Consider the following 17,970-nt stretch of genomic DNA (forward strand, 5'->3'; position numbering starts at 1 on the left):
TTACACAACTAAAGGAAATTATTTTAGTGGGCAGTCTTGTTAAAGTATTGTCAATAGACCTCTGTTGTCCTATTATCCAGCCACTAAGAGCCAAATTTCCTTGTGGTGTAAATTTGCGTAATTCTGCAGCCATGGACCTCAATATAGAATTTGGCCTTAAGATCTTAAAGCAGCAGTTACTATATTTGAACTGGGTTTCCACAATGGTCTCATGTGGTCTGTATGCTGTCTGAGGAGCCAGTTGTGAGTTGGTGCCCCCTCTGAGACTTGAAATTACAGACAGAATCCACGTTCACTGTGCTGTTCAATTCAGAGGCCAGTCAACAGCTTCTTAGCACTGAATGAAAAAATAGCTGAATGTCTTTTCTGTTTAATCCTAGGTTCTCAAGCCAATGGCCACCAGAATTTGAGGTCACTACCGTCAGTACGTCAGGATGCTAGCCGATATCAGAGAGTGGATGAGGCTCTGCCACCAAGTGAGATTCTGTTTTACTTTAATCCAAGTGTTCAGGATATAAGCTACTCTAGGAGTAATGTGGCCCCGTAATTCAACGGGAACTAAGATCAGCAGAGGAGTTCTGTGTGGGGAACAAGGCTATGAAATCTTTTGTAAGACAGACTGTGTTTGGTTTAGGAAGTACTGCAATGTTCTGTGCTGATTAAACTTCTTGTGGTGGTCCACTAAATGAAATTGATAGAGATCTAGGGAAGAAAGAAACTGCCTTTTCAACTTGTGATCCAAATGAGTAGCGATGTGGGGTGATGTGCTGTGGTAGGGGCTAGGAAGCAAAGATATCCAAGGACTCTGGAAGCTGTGGAGTACTTCAAAGCTGGTGGAGATTTACACTGAAATAACATAACTCTGTGACACACAGTGCTAACTGGAGTTCCAGGATCAGCTGGAAAGCTAGAGCTTGAAGCTTTTGCCTTCCTGCTTTCAGCTGCTGTGTCATGGGTTATATTTATTATGTAAAATGCATGAGATACAGTAGAATTAGGGTGCTAATGTTCTCTTTGGCTGACCTGGCACTTTGTCATTGTTGAGGGATCCAGAGAGTGATCATTAGTGGAATGATGATACAATTAGGTGTAGAAAGAAATTAAGACATTTTGTTATTTTAATTCTTTTATTTTTAATTATTTTAATTAATTTTGTTCTGTGAAGGAAATGAAGACACTCTGGACATAAAGTAAACCTAGATGTTAAACTAAATTTGGATGCCTCTAAATTGGCTTAGAGATAGTTACTCAGTATTGTGTATGTGGCTAGCATGTTGTTTTCAATTACTTGACTAATGCATGTGAATAACCCTGGCCCAGTTGTAACCCAGTCAGTATTAAATATTTGAAGGGGAAGGATTATAGCATCTATCTGTACACTGCTAGTGGGGAGACACTGTTTACCCCCACTTCGCCCAAAAAAAAAATATGGAGGCCAATTACGAACATCCCCTTCATAGACAATCACTAACCTATACCAGCCCTGACTTTTTATTTTTTGTTTCACAAGGAGTGGTGAGAGTAGGCAGGTGGTTTTGAAGAGTGATGTCAAACAGCAGAAAAGAAATTCCCTTTGACTTCAGTGGGATCAGGATTTTGCCCATTGAATTTAATAAAAAGTGGGATATTCATCTTGCCATTTGGAATAGGATTGTGTTGGCATAGTAATGAGACCACACAGGAGTGCTGAATTAAGCCCATTATCCTCTTGCTCTGGTTTGATTCTATTACAGCAAATGGTCATGATAGAGTTATCATTCAAAAATCCCCAACTACCAGGTCAGCCAAAGAGAATGTTAGCACCCTACACCTTAATTTAAATTTCTCAACACAGTATTTCTTTTCAGAGTCCTGCCTGGGGAGATAGGTACTTTTGGCACTTTCATCACTTTTCTCACTGACAGGATAGAGAACATTTTCAGGAAATATTTAGATGAGATCAGGTCAAGATATAATAAATTAGAAACGTTTGAGAGGTGGCTTTAATACTGTATATAGAAACTGCTTATTTTTCTCATAAGCTGTGTCTGCTATAAATTGCCTTTAAAAAAATCTCATAATATTTACATTTTGTGTTGCAATATAATATTCCAACACTGTCATTTACTATGAGGGTGTGTTTGTGCCCAGTATTGAGCCCTGATATTCCACCTCACACACTCCAATACTTGTATAAATATTTAGAAAGGAGAAAAAATCAAGGCACAGTGCAAGGGTTTATACAGATCATCCATCTACTACTGTGAATAAAACTTAAACCAGAATAAATTACTGAACACCATCTGGATTCAGTTTTTCTGTCTGAAAATGTGCTTGAATGTTACATTATTAATATTGTGATGTTATCTGGGGCAAACACTAATGGAACATGCTTATTCAGTCTAAAGTGGGCAGCATACCACAGTCTCAAGGTGCTTTGGAATACGTTCTAGGTTTGTTACATCAGGCTGAGACAGAGGAAAAGATAGTTATTCCAGTTGCCATATAGATTATGTTCAAAAATTAAAAAAAAATTATTTATGCAATATACATATACCATATGCTGATTTTACAAATTACTCATTATGTTAATAGGGAATGCACAAAACAGATGACCTGGTACTGTAAAACCTTGATTAACTGCATAGAAACTGTGCAAATGCACTGTACCTTCAAGCTTTAGTTTTAAAAATATATTTTTGTAAACACTTTTTTGCATCCAGTTTAATTGATTAAAGGTGGCAGTAATCTATGTAGTTGCCTCAGTGATGGCATTGAGGTCTCAATGCATCGCAGTACTTAAGCCAGTGCTTAACTTGAAGAAAATGGGACTAGTTACATTCTCAAAGTTAAGCATGTGCACAAGTGCTTTGCTGGATTGGGACCTTATTACATTACACTGTTCAGCTGTGGACTTGATTTGAAGAAAGGAGTGGAGAATATGTGCTAAGTAGAGACAAATTTCCCTCTAGAAAGGCCTTTTCCACCAGAATATAAAATCTTTATATACTCTGAAATTGGCAGTCCTCTTGGAAAGCCAAGTAAGAGGTTACAGCACTCCAAAAAAATTTAGTTTTACCAGGCTTAATTACTTTTGGTCAATTGGCTGTGCCTATGCTGAGAGGTAAATGAGTGTCTATGTAAGTAATCAAGGTTGTCTCCTACCATTTATTTGTTGCTTTCCCTAGGAATGAGCTTGGTTGTTTTCCACAGTCTCTGGTTAGTACTCAACTGTGTGTGTATGTGGTTTTTCATTTATCATTGCAGCACTGGAAGAGCATTTAATATAATCTTTCCTCTCTAAAGAGTAATTTATCACAGTGAAATACACATTATGTATCATTAACTAATATGCTTTACTGTTGTTGTTGACAGCTGAAAAAACCGACCACTAGGTACCAAAATCAAAACAACTAGTTAAGATTTACAAAGGTTACCTCTGTTCTATAAAGGTGCAATTCGGAGGGCTGAGAGGGGCCTATACACCACTGAAGTTCTGCTTAAATCTATAATTTTGGGTTTAAATGGAGCTCAGTTGGTGCGTGGAACTTGAGCTGGCCTTCTGGCCTGCCGTAAACTTCAATGACTGTATCACAGCATACTGCAGATGAAGTGAGTGAACCCAAAGATCTTAAATTGTTTAATTTGGGATTCACGCTCTATAATGTTTTGGGGTACAAACCCACTGAGGGGTTGTGTCACTGTCTGCCTGTAATCCTGAGTGTCTTAAATGTTCTGCTGCTGTGGCTCACATCCTGAGCACCAGCAGACAAGCATGCAGTTACCTTGTGTCTGGGTGCTGTGCAGCCTTGGTTCAGCACTCTGACCCCAGTGGCCTGCCTACAACACAGCCTGTGCTCCACCTTGGTCTCCACAAGCTGTGGTTACTACTTTCATATACTCCACGTCCTGAATTTCCCAAAACTGTCTGGCTGCCTGGAAGCATCCAGCCCTGCTCTGGAACACTTAAGGAAGCAGTAAGGTTTATTGCTTTTTTTAAAGAGACAAAAGTACAGCTTATTACTTTAATCAGAGTTAATCATTACTTCAGTTCAAACACAGCACTTGGTTCATTTAGATTAAAAGTAAAACAAATTTGTGCATAGAAGAGTGCATGGGATAAGTGATATCAAGTGAAAAATAAAGGTTACAAGCAAATAAAAGTGAAAACACTCATCTAGCAAGGTACAGTCTTTGTTCAAGAAGGTCTTTCTCTCACCCACAGTCTTCTTTCCAAATTTTTACTGACTGGCCTGGCTAGGACCCATCATAGAGATCAAATCACTTGGTTTCTTTATCGCCATTAGGTGAAGAATAATTTAGGGGTTTTCTCCCCCTTTCATATAGTCCAGTGAACCTCTGAAATGTATTCTTCTGAAGGCTTCTCCCAAATAAAGTTAATTAGTTCATGCTGAGTAAAGGAGTCATGGGTTCTGGAGGGTAAGGCTCCATGCTGGTTCCTCCTCTGCTGCTGATTGCTAAAGTGCAAATTATTTACACCTATGATACAAATAAATAGTCCTCTGAATTTGGTCACACATGGTTTGAGGTGTCACCCTCTTTCCTTCTTTCTGGACAAAACCTGTTAATCCACTCCACCTGTTATGCTGGTTTAAACACCTAGTCACAGACTTTAAAGCATAATGTCAGTAAGTATCCATAATTTCACATACAGCATTGTCACCTATATTTTACAATGATATTATTGACTAGTGTGGTGTTAGTTTTCAAATGGTACCTCACAAGGCATATTTTGTACAAAACATCATTGCATAGTGTGTAGGGTGTGAACACACAGATTCTGCCTAGGGTCATACACTCCCTAGTCAGTGGAGCATCAGCACATATTGGATAATCCATATTAGATGTGAATTCTGTAAAAAAACTCAGTACAGTGGGAGGTTGATTTGCAGAATAACATCTGAGAGAAGCCTGGGGTTTTACCTATGAGTCATGTAGATAGAGGGCAGTCAGAAAGTGCTGGATCGAAGGACTCTTGTAGAAGAGAAATAGAAACTCAGGACAACAGGTGTAGTTTAAAAAGTAACAAAATGTAAAGTAAAAGTCATACCTCATAACGATTTATTACTGTTCAGACTGGGAGGCCCGAATCGACAGCCATGGGAGGATATTCTATGTGGATCATGTAAACAGAACAACAACATGGCAGCGACCCACAGCTCCTCCAGCCCCACAGATCCTCCAGAGGTCAAATTCTATACAGCAAATGGAGCAGCTGAATCGCCGGTGAGAAGTGTTGTTGTCAGTGATTAAGTTTATACTACCAAAAGTGTGCTTGGCATTTTAAAGCCAATGTGAGGACTAGGTCCCAGCTGCTACCATAAGTAGCTCTGTGCCAACGTTTGTGAACCAGTGGATTTGTGAACCAGTGTGGTTCTTCTGAATGTCCCCCTGAATTTGGATGCAGGCTACTAGCATCTATGTTCCATTAATGTTCAATGGCAACCTGGCCAAAAACAATGGGTAAGGAACCACAAAAAGTCAGGCCATAGAAGGCTATGAATAATCAGACATCTGTGGATTTTAGGGTGCACGGATGAAAAAGCAATTAAAACAGCTTCAGTAGTTGGGGTTTCCTAGTGCCAGTTGTAGGGTGTAGTCACCCTATAGTGTGTGTAAATTCAGTCTTGTAATTCTAGATATCAGAGTATTCGTCGAACAATGACTAATGATAGGCCTGAAGAGCACCCACATGCCATTGATGGAGCTGGAGAGGATACTGACTTCCATCATTCTAATGCAGGTAAAAATAAAATTGATGTCAGTCAGTGGAAAGTTCAGCCCATCAGCCATTGAATGAGATAAGGAGAACCCCACTTTCTGTTTGCATAGAACCAGATCACCGTTTGCTGTCATTTACTGTCCTGTTTCTACCTGCTATGGCTCAGCTTATTAGGACTTATTCAATCAGCGTGTTGAATTGTGTGTGTGTTTCAGCTTCTTTACTCTCTCACATTAGGAAGCTATGTAAATGGCTAATGTAGGGTATTTGCATAAAAATGTTCTGCGGCTGCCAACTTTTTAGTTATTATGATTATTAATGGTGGCATATAGTGAACACCAGGCTAGTCTGTAGCAATTCCTTTACTCTGTTAATATGAATTTCTCCTTCTTCTCTTGACTTCTGAGCTCATTTCAATGTTGCTTCTGTTGCCAATATAAGGGAAGATGAGCTTAGATGGCAGTTTGAATGAATTAAACCAGCAGAATTATATACCTGGGAAGTAACCTGAATTCTCCATTTTGTCAGGCAATTTTAAGTTTAAAATTCAGTGAGGTTTTTCTTTAATGAAGGCTTTTCCATTGTTAAAGTTAACCCCTTGACACCAACAATCAGGGTCTCTTTGTGCATAATTTCATTATGGGCAGCAGGGGGAGGGGAGGGATTGCTGGAGGTGCCAAGAAGTTAATTAGATGTTACACTACTGACTTTCACAAAAGTGAGGAGAATGTCATCTGAGAACAAGGCAACATCCCCATGATGGACATACAGTGGGAGGAATTGAGGGAAGTACTGCATGAGCAGTAGTTTGTAAGTATCTTTTGCAACAGATTTATGTTACCAATCCCTTAGTTTCCCCAAAACACACCGGTTTTAGGATTGCGAGACTGGTTGTTTTTTCAACTCCACTGACTTCGCAGTTTTACAAGTTTGCACCTCTTCAGTTCTGTCTCCTTTCTTACGGCTGGCCATTGGCAGCAGAGAGCTTGTTTGTGTGCGCTGGTCTTGGGCTGCAGTTTCGTTCCTCATCTTTGGGCCTAGCTGGATCCTTGAGTTAACCCATTCATTTCTCCCTTCCTCCCTCTTCGGCCTCTTGTAACCTGCAAAGGAATCTTCCACTCCACACTCATGCCTTCAACCCTTCCCAAGATATTTCCAATACTATGAAGGCATTAGCAATATACAACGCTAGTGCTTACCCAGGGGACCCCAAGGAGGGGGGCATTTTATTATGACATTTTCTCTCTTATTCATCTCTCTTCTCTTCATTTTTAAGAACTCCTTCAATGCTTGAAATATTTTCTCCATATTTGTTTCAAATATTACCTTTGTTTCCCACTCTCCCCTCCTTTATTATGTTCCCTGTCTTTCTCCATTTTGTGTTCCTCATTTCCTTCTTTCTTTTGTCTCTCTCCATCACTCCCCCTATTTGAAGTCCCTGTTCTTCCCTCAGGTTTTATTCCCACTTAACACCTGTCCTTTCCTCTCCAGTCTTCTCTATTAAGTTGTATATTCTAGTTTCTTAAAGTATAGTGTTCTTCCTAATGGAGCTCATTTGGTTTGTAAGAATGGCACTTATGTATTTCTTACATCAGAAACAATTAAAAAGTCTTACTACACTGTTACCCTGGAAATGTCAGATATCTTCAGCAAACATGAATTGATAAATTAGGATTATTTAAGGTACACTTATGTAGAGAACGTTTTAAGAACCTGAGAAATGTCCATCAAGGAATTGTATAAGGCAAATCAGTGTAGTTGTTTGCAGTGAGGTTTTTTTAAAGGTTATTACTGGAGTCTTTGTCACTCACTTTGTTGTTAGATTTTCGAAGGGAGAATGTGCTGCCTCACTCTACCTCCAGATCCAGGCTTACTTTATTGCTACAGTCTCCGCCGGTGAAATTCCTTATCAGTCCAGAGTTCTTTACAGTGCTGCATTCTAACCCTGTGAGTATAGTGTGTACCGACACGCAATTTCATAAATATACATTGAGAAATATGGGCACATCTGTGGTCTCTGTATTTTTCTTATATAGAAAATCTTACTCAATATTTTGAGACTAAGATGTGAAAAAGGAGCTTGTGATGAGCTACTCAATGTGGGAGATTTATTACTTTACTATTCAAATTGTGCATGTCCATGAAAACACTGTGGAAAATTGACAGTATATCGGCTGTTAACATAAGGCTCATGTCAAGGTTTCCGACTTCATCTGTGCTGAGGAACTGCAGCGTTTATTGTTATGGGCCTGATTCATCACTGCATTACATTAGATGTCCAGAAAATCAGAGTGATGCAATGGGGAATCTTTTTTTTTGTTTGTTTGTTTGGCATTTTATTTATTTATTTACAGTGGTAACTGTTAAAGAACCAATATTTACCCATTTACCACTGTGTTATTTGAGATACTTCAGTTATTGTCTGCTTACACACAGTGACTCTTTGCATTATCAGATATCGCTCTAGTAATGGTGGTAAATATTGACTTTGTAATGGCTACTACTGTATACAGCATTGTAAGTGTACTTGACATTATATAATAGTGGGAAGTTGCCAAACAAATAAATCTCTGCTCTAAAATAGTGTACAATCTACAGAATGACTGGTTACGGTATACACTGGTAAGTGTATTTGGGCAGATATAGCAAATGCCACTGCTTTAGTGCATTCTTTTGAGCTGGGTGTGATATAAAACTGCCCCTGGAAGCAGTACAGGTCTTCAGTTTTACTTTTTGCTTATCGTTTGCCCAGTCACAGGAGTACTTGCAGGCAGTGAATATTCATTACATTATTTCTCCTGTTAATAATTCAATGGCTTTAAAACTACTGGGCAGTGTTAGTTTTAATTGTATGGTATGTGTATTGTTCCAATCAACTGCATAGAATCTAGCCTGCACAGCTGCATCTTTAATTCATAGGGTATAGTCCATTTTGTTTGATTGAAAAAAAGGCAAGTGCATTTCTATGTCTTTCATTCTTTTTGTTTTATGTAGAGCTATAACAACATGCAAGTGTCCTTTTAGAATCCAAGTAGGTTGAAACAATGTTATGTAAATCCCTGGTGGAGTTTCCTTAAAAATATAGTGCCAAACTAGGCTAGAGAAGAGACGCTATCTATACATATCACCCTTAGAGAATGCTTAGGAAGGGCATCGTGAAGTCTCTCTAAATTTGGCCAATTTCTTGCTAGAAGAAGCAGTCATGACTACACCAACATCAGTGAAGTGGAATGCTGGAAAATATAGCTTGCACCTCAGTGGGTGAATAGAGTCAGGCAATGAAGACTTCATGGCTTTTTTTTCTGCTGCTGTTGTTCAGCTAGAAACCGTTTCCTTCAAAGTTTATTAGAGCTGCAGGCCATGCATTTACATTAGGAAGGCTACCTTTGCAGGGAAAGAGCTAAATACTTTTGTTTGATTAAAATAGAAATACTTCAGAAAATGCCTGAAAGAATAAAACATTTATGATCAAATATATTGGGAAGTGTTTGTTTCATAACTGTTTCCCACTCTGCTATTCTTTCTTTAATGTCCATCTTCCATATTGCTGACTCTTTCTTTAATTGTTAGGGCCCCAGTTCAGCAAATCACTAAAGCACATGCATAATTTTAAACATGTGAGCAGTCCTGTTGACTTCAGTGGGACTGCTCTTGGGCAAAGGACCCGGTGCCCATTGAACTCAGGCTTAAGTGCTTTGCTAGTTTGGGTTCAAGTTATTATCCACTCGTTAGAACATAATTCACTCATCCAACTGTTGAACTGATGGTCTGTCTATGTAGACATTTAACTTCTATGTCCTTTCCTGAAATTATTTTATTATGAATTTTTTCAGAGTGGCCTACCGCATGTTTACAAACAACACGTGTTTGAAGCACATGATCACCACAGTCCGGCGAGACACCCACCATTTTGAGCGTTACCGAGCATAATCGAGATTTGGTGGGCTTCCTCAATATGTTGGCTAACAAACAGCTTGAGCTCCGAGAGGTTGGGAAATGAAGCATGACCATCAGGGCAAGGTACCTGAACACACATGTAATGCTGGTTGGATTTTGTCCTTTGTATATAATGGTATTGAAGCATCGCTCTTAAAAGGAGCAGAGATGCAGATGATTCTCCAAGAAGAGTGAGTACTACTATAGGCTGGGTTTTTTTCCTTCCCTCCCCTGCACAAAGTAATACATCCTGTCTGTGCAGAGGGAGCATTGTTGGGAAGAGAGACTCAGTGACATTAACCATTATGGAAAAACATTTAGTAGAGAATTATAACTTTTCTACATCAGTCACTATTAGATTCCATACGGTAGTTTAAAAGCTTCTATATAAGGGAATTTATCATATCCCTTATTAGTTTTCTTTCTTAAATAGCTTCTGGTGTTCCCAGCTGATCCGCCATCCAAGTACCAAAATAGACAGATTAGTGATCGGCTTTGGAGATGAGATGAGATTGTGATGCATTCAGACCAGCTTGGCCTTATGGAATATCTCAAAGTTGGGTTTCTGTGTGATTCAATGCTGGCCATAAATACTGGGAGAAATTAATTGTTTGGCATGGTTGCAGTGCAAAGCCTTCTAGATTTAAGGTTATAATTGGCCACTTTAAAAGAATTAGGACCTTTTTATAACTCATCCTTGGAATTAGAAATGTTCATTGTCAGAAAAGTTATATTTATTTCAAAAATAAGAGTTTAAATTTGCTCTATGGCTCCTACAGTTAATTTTCCTTTTTTTTTTAAAGTTGTGTGATATTGGATCTGCTTCTTTCCTTGGGGAAAATGATATTATTGAATACTATTGAAGAGGGGGCAGTTAGTTACTTTTTGTATGACCATGACGTTTAAAATTTTATATTCAATACACTAAGTAAACTAAAAGTAAGTTAAGTATCTGAGGGGTAGCCGTGTTAGTCTGGATCTGTAAAAGCAGCATGCATCTGATGAAGTGGGTATTCACCCATGAAAGGCTCAGGCTCCAAAACGTCCTGTTAGTCTATAAGGTGCCACAGGATTCTTTGCTGCCTTTAAAGTAAGTTGAAGCTTGTAAAAGTAAGTTGGGAATTTTCAGTGGCCTTACATAGTAATAGTGCTACCTAGAGTGGCATTTTCCCCCTTTGCATAGGTATAGGAAAGAATAAAAGTATGCTAGAATTAACATGTAAAGGAGTGATAGTGATATCTATTTGGTGAGAAATAAATGGTAATTAGGACTATAGAGAGACAAGGTGGAGGATGTGATATCTTTTGTTGACCGTCTTCTGTTGGTCAGAGAGACAATTTCAAGCTTACTGAGCTCTTCTGCAAGCCTGCAAAATGTACTCAAAGAGTCACAAACTAAATGCGAGGTGGAACAGATTGTTTAGCATAAGCAGTTCACATAGTTCAAGGGACCTTTCAAGGTGAATGACCAGACATGGGGGGAGGGGAAATCTGGAAGGGAGGGACTTAGTGGGTTATCAACCTGTTGTAATAAGCCATAAATCCAGTGGTGTCTATTCAAGCTATGATTTTATTGTCTAGCAAAGTTATGAATGTAAGCATAAGTGATAGGTGTTTTTGGTCTTTTATCGTGGTGAGTTCAATTTCAGGAGCATAGTGATTGTCTGCTTTCACTGCATAGTTGTTGTTAGGACATTGTAGTGTGCTGTAGGAAGTACATCACATGCTGTGATAGGCATGTGTAGGACTCATGGATCTTGAAAGGTGTGGTGTTGGGGCTGTTGATCGTTGTAGCAATGGAGACATGTCTACAAGTTTGTGTCTGTGGTCTGGTGCTGCTTGAGTGAATCCTGGTTTATTGGGGAGCTTGCTTCTGATGATGGGCTTGGGGAGGTGGGGGGTTGTTAGAAGCCAGAGAAGGGTTTCAGGAAAGATTTCTTGCAGGAAGTGGTTGTCGGCAAGTAGCGGTTGTAACTGTGTAATGATACTTTATACGGCTCCAGTATGAGCTGGTAGGTGACAACAAAGGGGGTAATAAACCTCCCTCTAACTGTACACCCTAGCTGTGACCTTTGACCCCCACTGTAACCAGTAGAAGTATCATTAAACGAGTACAGACCATATTTGATGGGGAGCACATCCTGACATAAATCTTTCCTGAACCCCCTCTTCTGACCTATAGCAACCTCTCCAAGCTCATCATCAGAAGCAGCTTCCTGTAACCAGGACCCACCAATTCAAAGCAGCACACAGACCCTGCCAAACCTGAGGACGAGCTCTGGTAGCTTGACAGCTCATCTCTTTCACCAACAAAGCTGGTCCCATAAAAGATATTTACCTCACCCACCTTATCTCTCTAATATCCTGGAACCAACATAGCGTCAACAAAACTGCATGCAACAATTAGACTATAGTCTGACTAAGCCAATAAGTGCCTATGTCTATAATTCTTGGCTATGTTTAGCCATGAATGTTTGCATGTCCACATGTGTAATGTACTTGACACCTGAAAGGAATACAAACAGACTCTAAACTGAAGGCAGGAAATATGCCTGAGGTATGTTGTCTTCTTGGATTTATTACTTTGCAGCTTTAAGGAAAGGATTGTGTAAAAATGGTGGGGGACATACAATTATTTTAATATCCTTTTTTTTCCCGTCTCCCTCTTTCTTCCTCTTCCACTCTGTCTCACTGAGCCCTTCCCCTTAAATTTCCTGGAGCCCAGTTCTCTCCCTGAAGAATGAGTAACTCCATTTCGAGGTCAGTAGAAGCTACTCATATCCTCCAGAGAGAGAATCAAACCCTGGATTTCTGTGTGTGGTACTTGGTGATTGTGATTAATGCAGCTGTAATAAGACACAGAGGAAGCACTGAACAAAACCTCATAGGAAGCTCTTTATTTTGAAGTACACCGCTAACCCCCCCGCTATAACGCGACCCGATATAACACGGGTTCACGTATAGCGCGGTTGAGGCGGGGCTCCAGCGGTGCTTTAAGGCTCCAGGGCCCCCGGCTGCTGCGGGAGCCCAGGGCCCTGGCTGCTGCGGGGAGCCCAGGGCCCTTTAAATCACAGCCAGAGTCCTGCTGCTGCTACCTCAGGGCTGCGGCAGTGGGGCTTGGCTGGCCATTTAAAGGGCCCAGGCTCCTTGCAGCGGCGGAGCCCCGAGCTCTTTAAATCACTGCTGGAGCCCTGCCACTGCTACCCCGGGGCTGCGGCAGCAGGGGCCTGCCTGCGATTTAAAGGCACTGGGCTGCTGCGGGGAGCCCTGGGCCCTTTAAAATCACCACTAGAGCACTGCCACTGCTACTCTAATATAACAGCGTTTCACTTATAACGCGTTAGGGATTTTTGGCTCCCCGTGACTGCGTTATATCGGGGTAGCGGTGTATATTTTTCTGTGCCCTAGCTCAGGATTGCTGGTTCTCACCCTTTTGAATTGTCTTTTCCACAGTAATACTTGCTTCCTTAGTGACCAGTGGAAGATGAGTCACAGTAGAAAAACTTATTCAGTACGTAGAGGAATTGTAGCATGTGTATGACCTAAATGAGGGGCATTGGTTGGCCTAAATTGTACAGTGTGCCTTGCTTGTCCAGTACTTGTGCCACAATGCATAAATATATCTTCTGTGTGCCTTAGTACTTGTGTTGATGGTGGACCATACTTCATCTCTGTTGTGCTGCAATTAAAAGATGCTCTTTTATTTTTCACCCGCTGTCACCTTACAAATATGTTAAAGCATAATAAAATCAACACTCTCATGTGCACAAGTGAATTCTGGGATTAATGTATCTTTGTGATATAGAAGATGAATGACTGAGTGGGACCCTTCCAGTTAGAGGGATATGGATATTTTTCTTGATAACACAAATTATTAGGCCAGTGGCAGGTGAAGATTAACTTGTTTTATTTCACAGACCAGCAGCTAGAGCAAAAAGACAAAGAACGGAATAAGTGGGCTTTACTCCCTAGTATATGCTGATGTTTCTTATCTCTGCACAATTGGCTGTGAACTGAGGTCCATTGGTAGAACTCGGTGGAGAAGCTTAGGCAGAGGTTGTTCTGAAATGCCTGGCTCTAAACTAAACAACCGTCTCATTAAAATAATAGATCTTTCCTGGATTTGTAATGCAAATCATACATAGAAAATCAGTGTAATAAACAGAAACCCAGTATATAAATAGTATATGTTGGGGGATGTTAAAATAAAGTTGAACATTGATGAAGTAAAATATTAAACAAGCGTTCACCGCCTTTATTTGAAATAACGTCTATTTAAAAATGTATAGTTCTTTGAGGGGGAAAGGGATTCAATTTTGGTCAAACCAAATTCTGTCACTTTGCACAACTGTTATAAGTTTCCTGGCTATACCTTGCCAGGACCAGTGATAGGAGTTTCAGTTTCCAGCAATGGAACCAGTGTCCAGATTAGCCCAGAGCTTGAAGTTCAAATGATTTTCTTTAATGAAGCTTCAGCAGCAGTAAATCTGTGCTTTATTATAGATTGCTGCTGGCTGGCCTAAAAGCATTCATGCTGATAAGGACATGATCACCCTTAATATAATCTTTAGGCATAGTTTTAAGGGGGTACAAAAAAGCATTACATGCTGTTAGATGACTGCATTAAATCAGAGATGCGCATCTGCAGTATAGCTCTAAACAAGTAACTTTTTTGTTACGAATCGTTTTAGTTTGTTTTTCTAAGTATACTCTAGTATAAGGTCAGTACATTGAAGTCAGCCTTTGGAAGGTTGCCTTGCTTCCTTCAAAATACAGATAGATAGAGTTGGATAAAATGATATCAGCGCCATGAAAAAGAATTACTGGACATTTGCTAGTAAGAGAATTAAACATATTAGCTGGGCATAGATACCAAAGATGACATGGCCCATCCACTCTGCCTCCTTACAGAATTCAAAAAGCCAATATTGAAATTGGTAAACAGGTTCCATCCTACTAAACAGAGTAGTTTAGATTTCTCAGATACCTGGATCCTGTATAGCCAGTATCACAAATGACATCACTATTTGGCCAGGGGACACCACCAGCCCGAGGCTCAACATTGCCATTAGCAAAAACATTCAAAATTGAACAGAGAGACGTTGTGCTTAATTTATACATTTATAGATATCTCAGCTGAGCAAACTGTATATAGTTTCCTTTAATAAAGTTTGTCTCATCCCAGACACCAACTTGTAGGCATATCTCTTAGCTCCATATACCAGATAGCAGCTTGACAATCAGGGTCCTTAAGAGTTTTGGTGCCCTCTGCTGGACTATTCCCAGTATGGTGGAGCCTCAGTCTCTTTTCTGTTCGCATTTATTAATGAAAACTTCAAAACAGTAACCAGAAATTATAGTCAAATAGGGACAGTAGACAGAAAACAGCCCTTCCCCCAAATTCCAAACCTTTCACTCCTCAAACCCATTGTCCTGAGACCTAAAAGGACAATTTGATATCATAGTCCCATGCCATAGTGTGAAGCTTCTTTGCTTCTCCTTGAGTCATGTGAACTTCCCGGAAGTGAACTATGCTCGCCATCATAGTAAATAATAAGTACTTATCTCTTCTATAGCATGACTCGTTTTCTGTCTATCTATTTTCATACAGGCTTATTATGAGGAACTCTGATTTCATCTTAAAGTGATTGCATATGCCATTCCACTGTGGTGGGCGAGGAGGGGAAGAGTGTGCATGTCTCATGCACTGGCCACAGAAAGTTTTCCATAATAGGAAAGGCAGGCGCCCTACCTTACCTCATGCCTGGAGTCAAGGATATAAAGGGTGGAGCGAGCCGCCCCATCCTCCTTCATTTCCCTTTTTACCATCTATGGTCAGAGCATGTTGTTGTACTTTGGTAGTTTTTTGCCTTTAAATGTGTATGTAGTTAGTGGTACTCATTTTTTCATCCTGTTGGTTGTTTTTGTTTTTTTTTCTTAAAGTTCATTTTAATTGTTTGGCTTCTCCAGGCTTTGCTCAGGACCAGGGGAGTTTGTGTAGCCTTCAAGAAGCAGCTGCAAACCACAGTGTAAAACTGCCTCAGGCTTCTGGGGCACATGGCCACTTGACACATGCGCACACAAGCCAAGATCCATTTCTTGTGTATGCAGGCGTGGCTAAAATGTGTCTAGTGCCCAGAGGTACACCACCTGTACAAGTTGGTATGCATCCCAGCCAGAGTATTGTCATCCCTGGATTGGTGGATGCCCCCAGGCATTGAGAGAGGTGACTCCCAAGCTGTTTTCAATGGAGATGGGGCTCAGAGTCTCTTCATATGAGAGATTCCTACGGTAGATCTGTTTGCCACATGACAGAAGAGGATATGCCCCCACTGTTGCTCCAAAGCTGGTTACAATCAGGGTTCCATATCAAACATGTTCCTATTTCCATGAAACAATGATATACTAGATGCTTACCCACCATACCTCTCATTCCCAGAGTGATATTGAAACTCAAATATACAGAGGAAGGATGATCCTCATAGCCCCAGCCTGGCCAAGGCAACCCTGTATTTTCATCTGCCCAGGCTGTCCCTTATAAAAACCACAGTCAGGTGTTGCATCGAACTCACAAATGCTTCACTTCAAATGTTGGTTTCTGTTGGTTAATGCCAGAAGTGACATGCTGTTCAGCAGCGATCCAGAATATTCTGCTCAAGATAGTAGAAAACCTTCCAGACCATAGCTTACTTACCATAAGTGGAAACACTTCTCCATGTAGGTGGTCCACCACTATGTATCTCTTAATCTTTCAGTCTAGGAGATTTTGGAATATTTTCTACTCCTGAAAGTGTCAGATCTGTATGCAGAGTAGTTATAGCTGTGTAGGATATGAGAGAGACAAGCTTTTGTGACCTGAAGGAGAGCTCTGTGTGGCTCTCACCAACAGAAGTGGTCTTAGGGATGTAAAAGGTTAACTTGCCTTAACTGTTAACCCTGGGCCGACCGGCCCACCAACACCAGCAGCACCACACTGTCTGGAGCAGGCCAGCTGCGCCGCCCGGCCCGGATCTGCACCGCCTGGCTCGAGTGGCCCCAGCCACACCACCTGGCACGACAGCGTCACCCGGCCAGAAAGGCCCTAGCCATGCCAGTGGATGAGCCCCAGTCCCAGCCACGCTGGCTGGCAGGATTGGCCCCACTTGCTTAACCGTTTAAACCACATATTTTAATAATTTAAACGGTTAACTTTTAAAACAATATTTACATCTCTAATTGGTCTAATAAAAGATATTAGCTCACCCACTTTGTCTCTCTAAGAGTCAGATCGGGCAGTCATCTTGATCAAAGTGCATCTGGCTGCAATTGCTGCATGTCACTCTCGTATTGCTGAAAGGACTACATTCACTAATCCCATAGCAACCAGATTACTGAAATGATTGAATAGACTTTGCCCACTTATTTGGGATTTGGCCCTGCCTTAGGACTTGAATTCTTTAGGCTCTTATGGGGCTTCCATTCGAGTCCTTAGTCCAGTGGTCCCCAATCTTTTTTGTCTGGCTGGCGCAAGACGAGAGCCACAGAGGACGATGGCGGTGGACGAGCATCCACTGAAATTCCACCGACAAATGGCTACATCAATAGGCATCGCCACTGAAATGCTGCAGACAAGCAGCATCATCCAGAGGCGTAGCCACCAAAATACCGCCAAAAATCAGTGGCATTTCGGCGATGATGCCTCTGGATGAGGCAGCTTGTCAGCACCATTTCACCGGATGCTTGTCCGCCGGCCAGTAAGCGGGCACACTTAAATGCCCTGGCGGGCGCCATGGCACCCACAGGCACTGTGTTGTGGACTCCTGCCTTAGTCTCTTGTTCAGTGTTACATCTTTTGGCTAAAGTACTCTTCTTAGTAGCCATCACCTCCCCTATCAGCCAATATACTTACTGGTCTTTTTTCCAAAGCCACACATTTAGAAAAATGAACAAGAGCTGCATACTCTGGATGTGTGCAGAGGTCTGTCTTTTTATCTCCTTCAGGTTCTTGTCAACTCTTGTTTCTCTATGCAGAGAGAATGGGAGGTCATTGGGGGGAGGGATAGCTCAGTGGTTTGAGCATTGGCCTACTAAACCCAGAGTTGTGAGCCTGATCCTTGAGGGGGCCACTTGGGGATCTGGGGCAAAATCAGTACTTGGTCCTGCTAGTAAAGGCAGGGGGCTGGACTTGATGACCTTTCAAGGTCCCTTCCAATTCTAGGAGATAGGATATCTCCATACATTTATATGTATTTTAGTTAATTTTCCCGTGATGAGACAGACTTTCTAAATGGATTACCAGCTGCATTTTTGTGTGCTATAATGCCAAACTTCTG

At 41.0% G+C, this 17,970-nt stretch overlaps 1 protein-coding gene across 1 annotated transcript in view; it reads left to right on the plus strand.

Annotated features, from left to right (window-relative positions):
- HECW2 (HECT, C2 and WW domain containing E3 ubiquitin protein ligase 2) overlaps nt 1–17,970 on the plus strand; it is a 253,750-nt gene that overhangs the window by 177,814 nt on the left and 57,966 nt on the right. Inside the window, 7 exon segments of the mRNA XM_030580447.1 lie at nt 381–476; nt 5,076–5,226; nt 5,640–5,743; nt 7,545–7,673; nt 9,558–9,643; nt 9,645–9,699; nt 9,702–9,742. Of these exon segments, the coding sequence (XP_030436307.1) occupies nt 381–476; nt 5,076–5,226; nt 5,640–5,743; nt 7,545–7,673; nt 9,558–9,643; nt 9,645–9,699; nt 9,702–9,742 (662 nt within the window).

Source organism: Gopherus evgoodei, chromosome 11 (assembly GCF_007399415.2).
Source record: "Gopherus evgoodei ecotype Sinaloan lineage chromosome 11, rGopEvg1_v1.p, whole genome shotgun sequence".
Taxonomy (NCBI): Eukaryota; Metazoa; Chordata; order Testudines; family Testudinidae; genus Gopherus; species Gopherus evgoodei.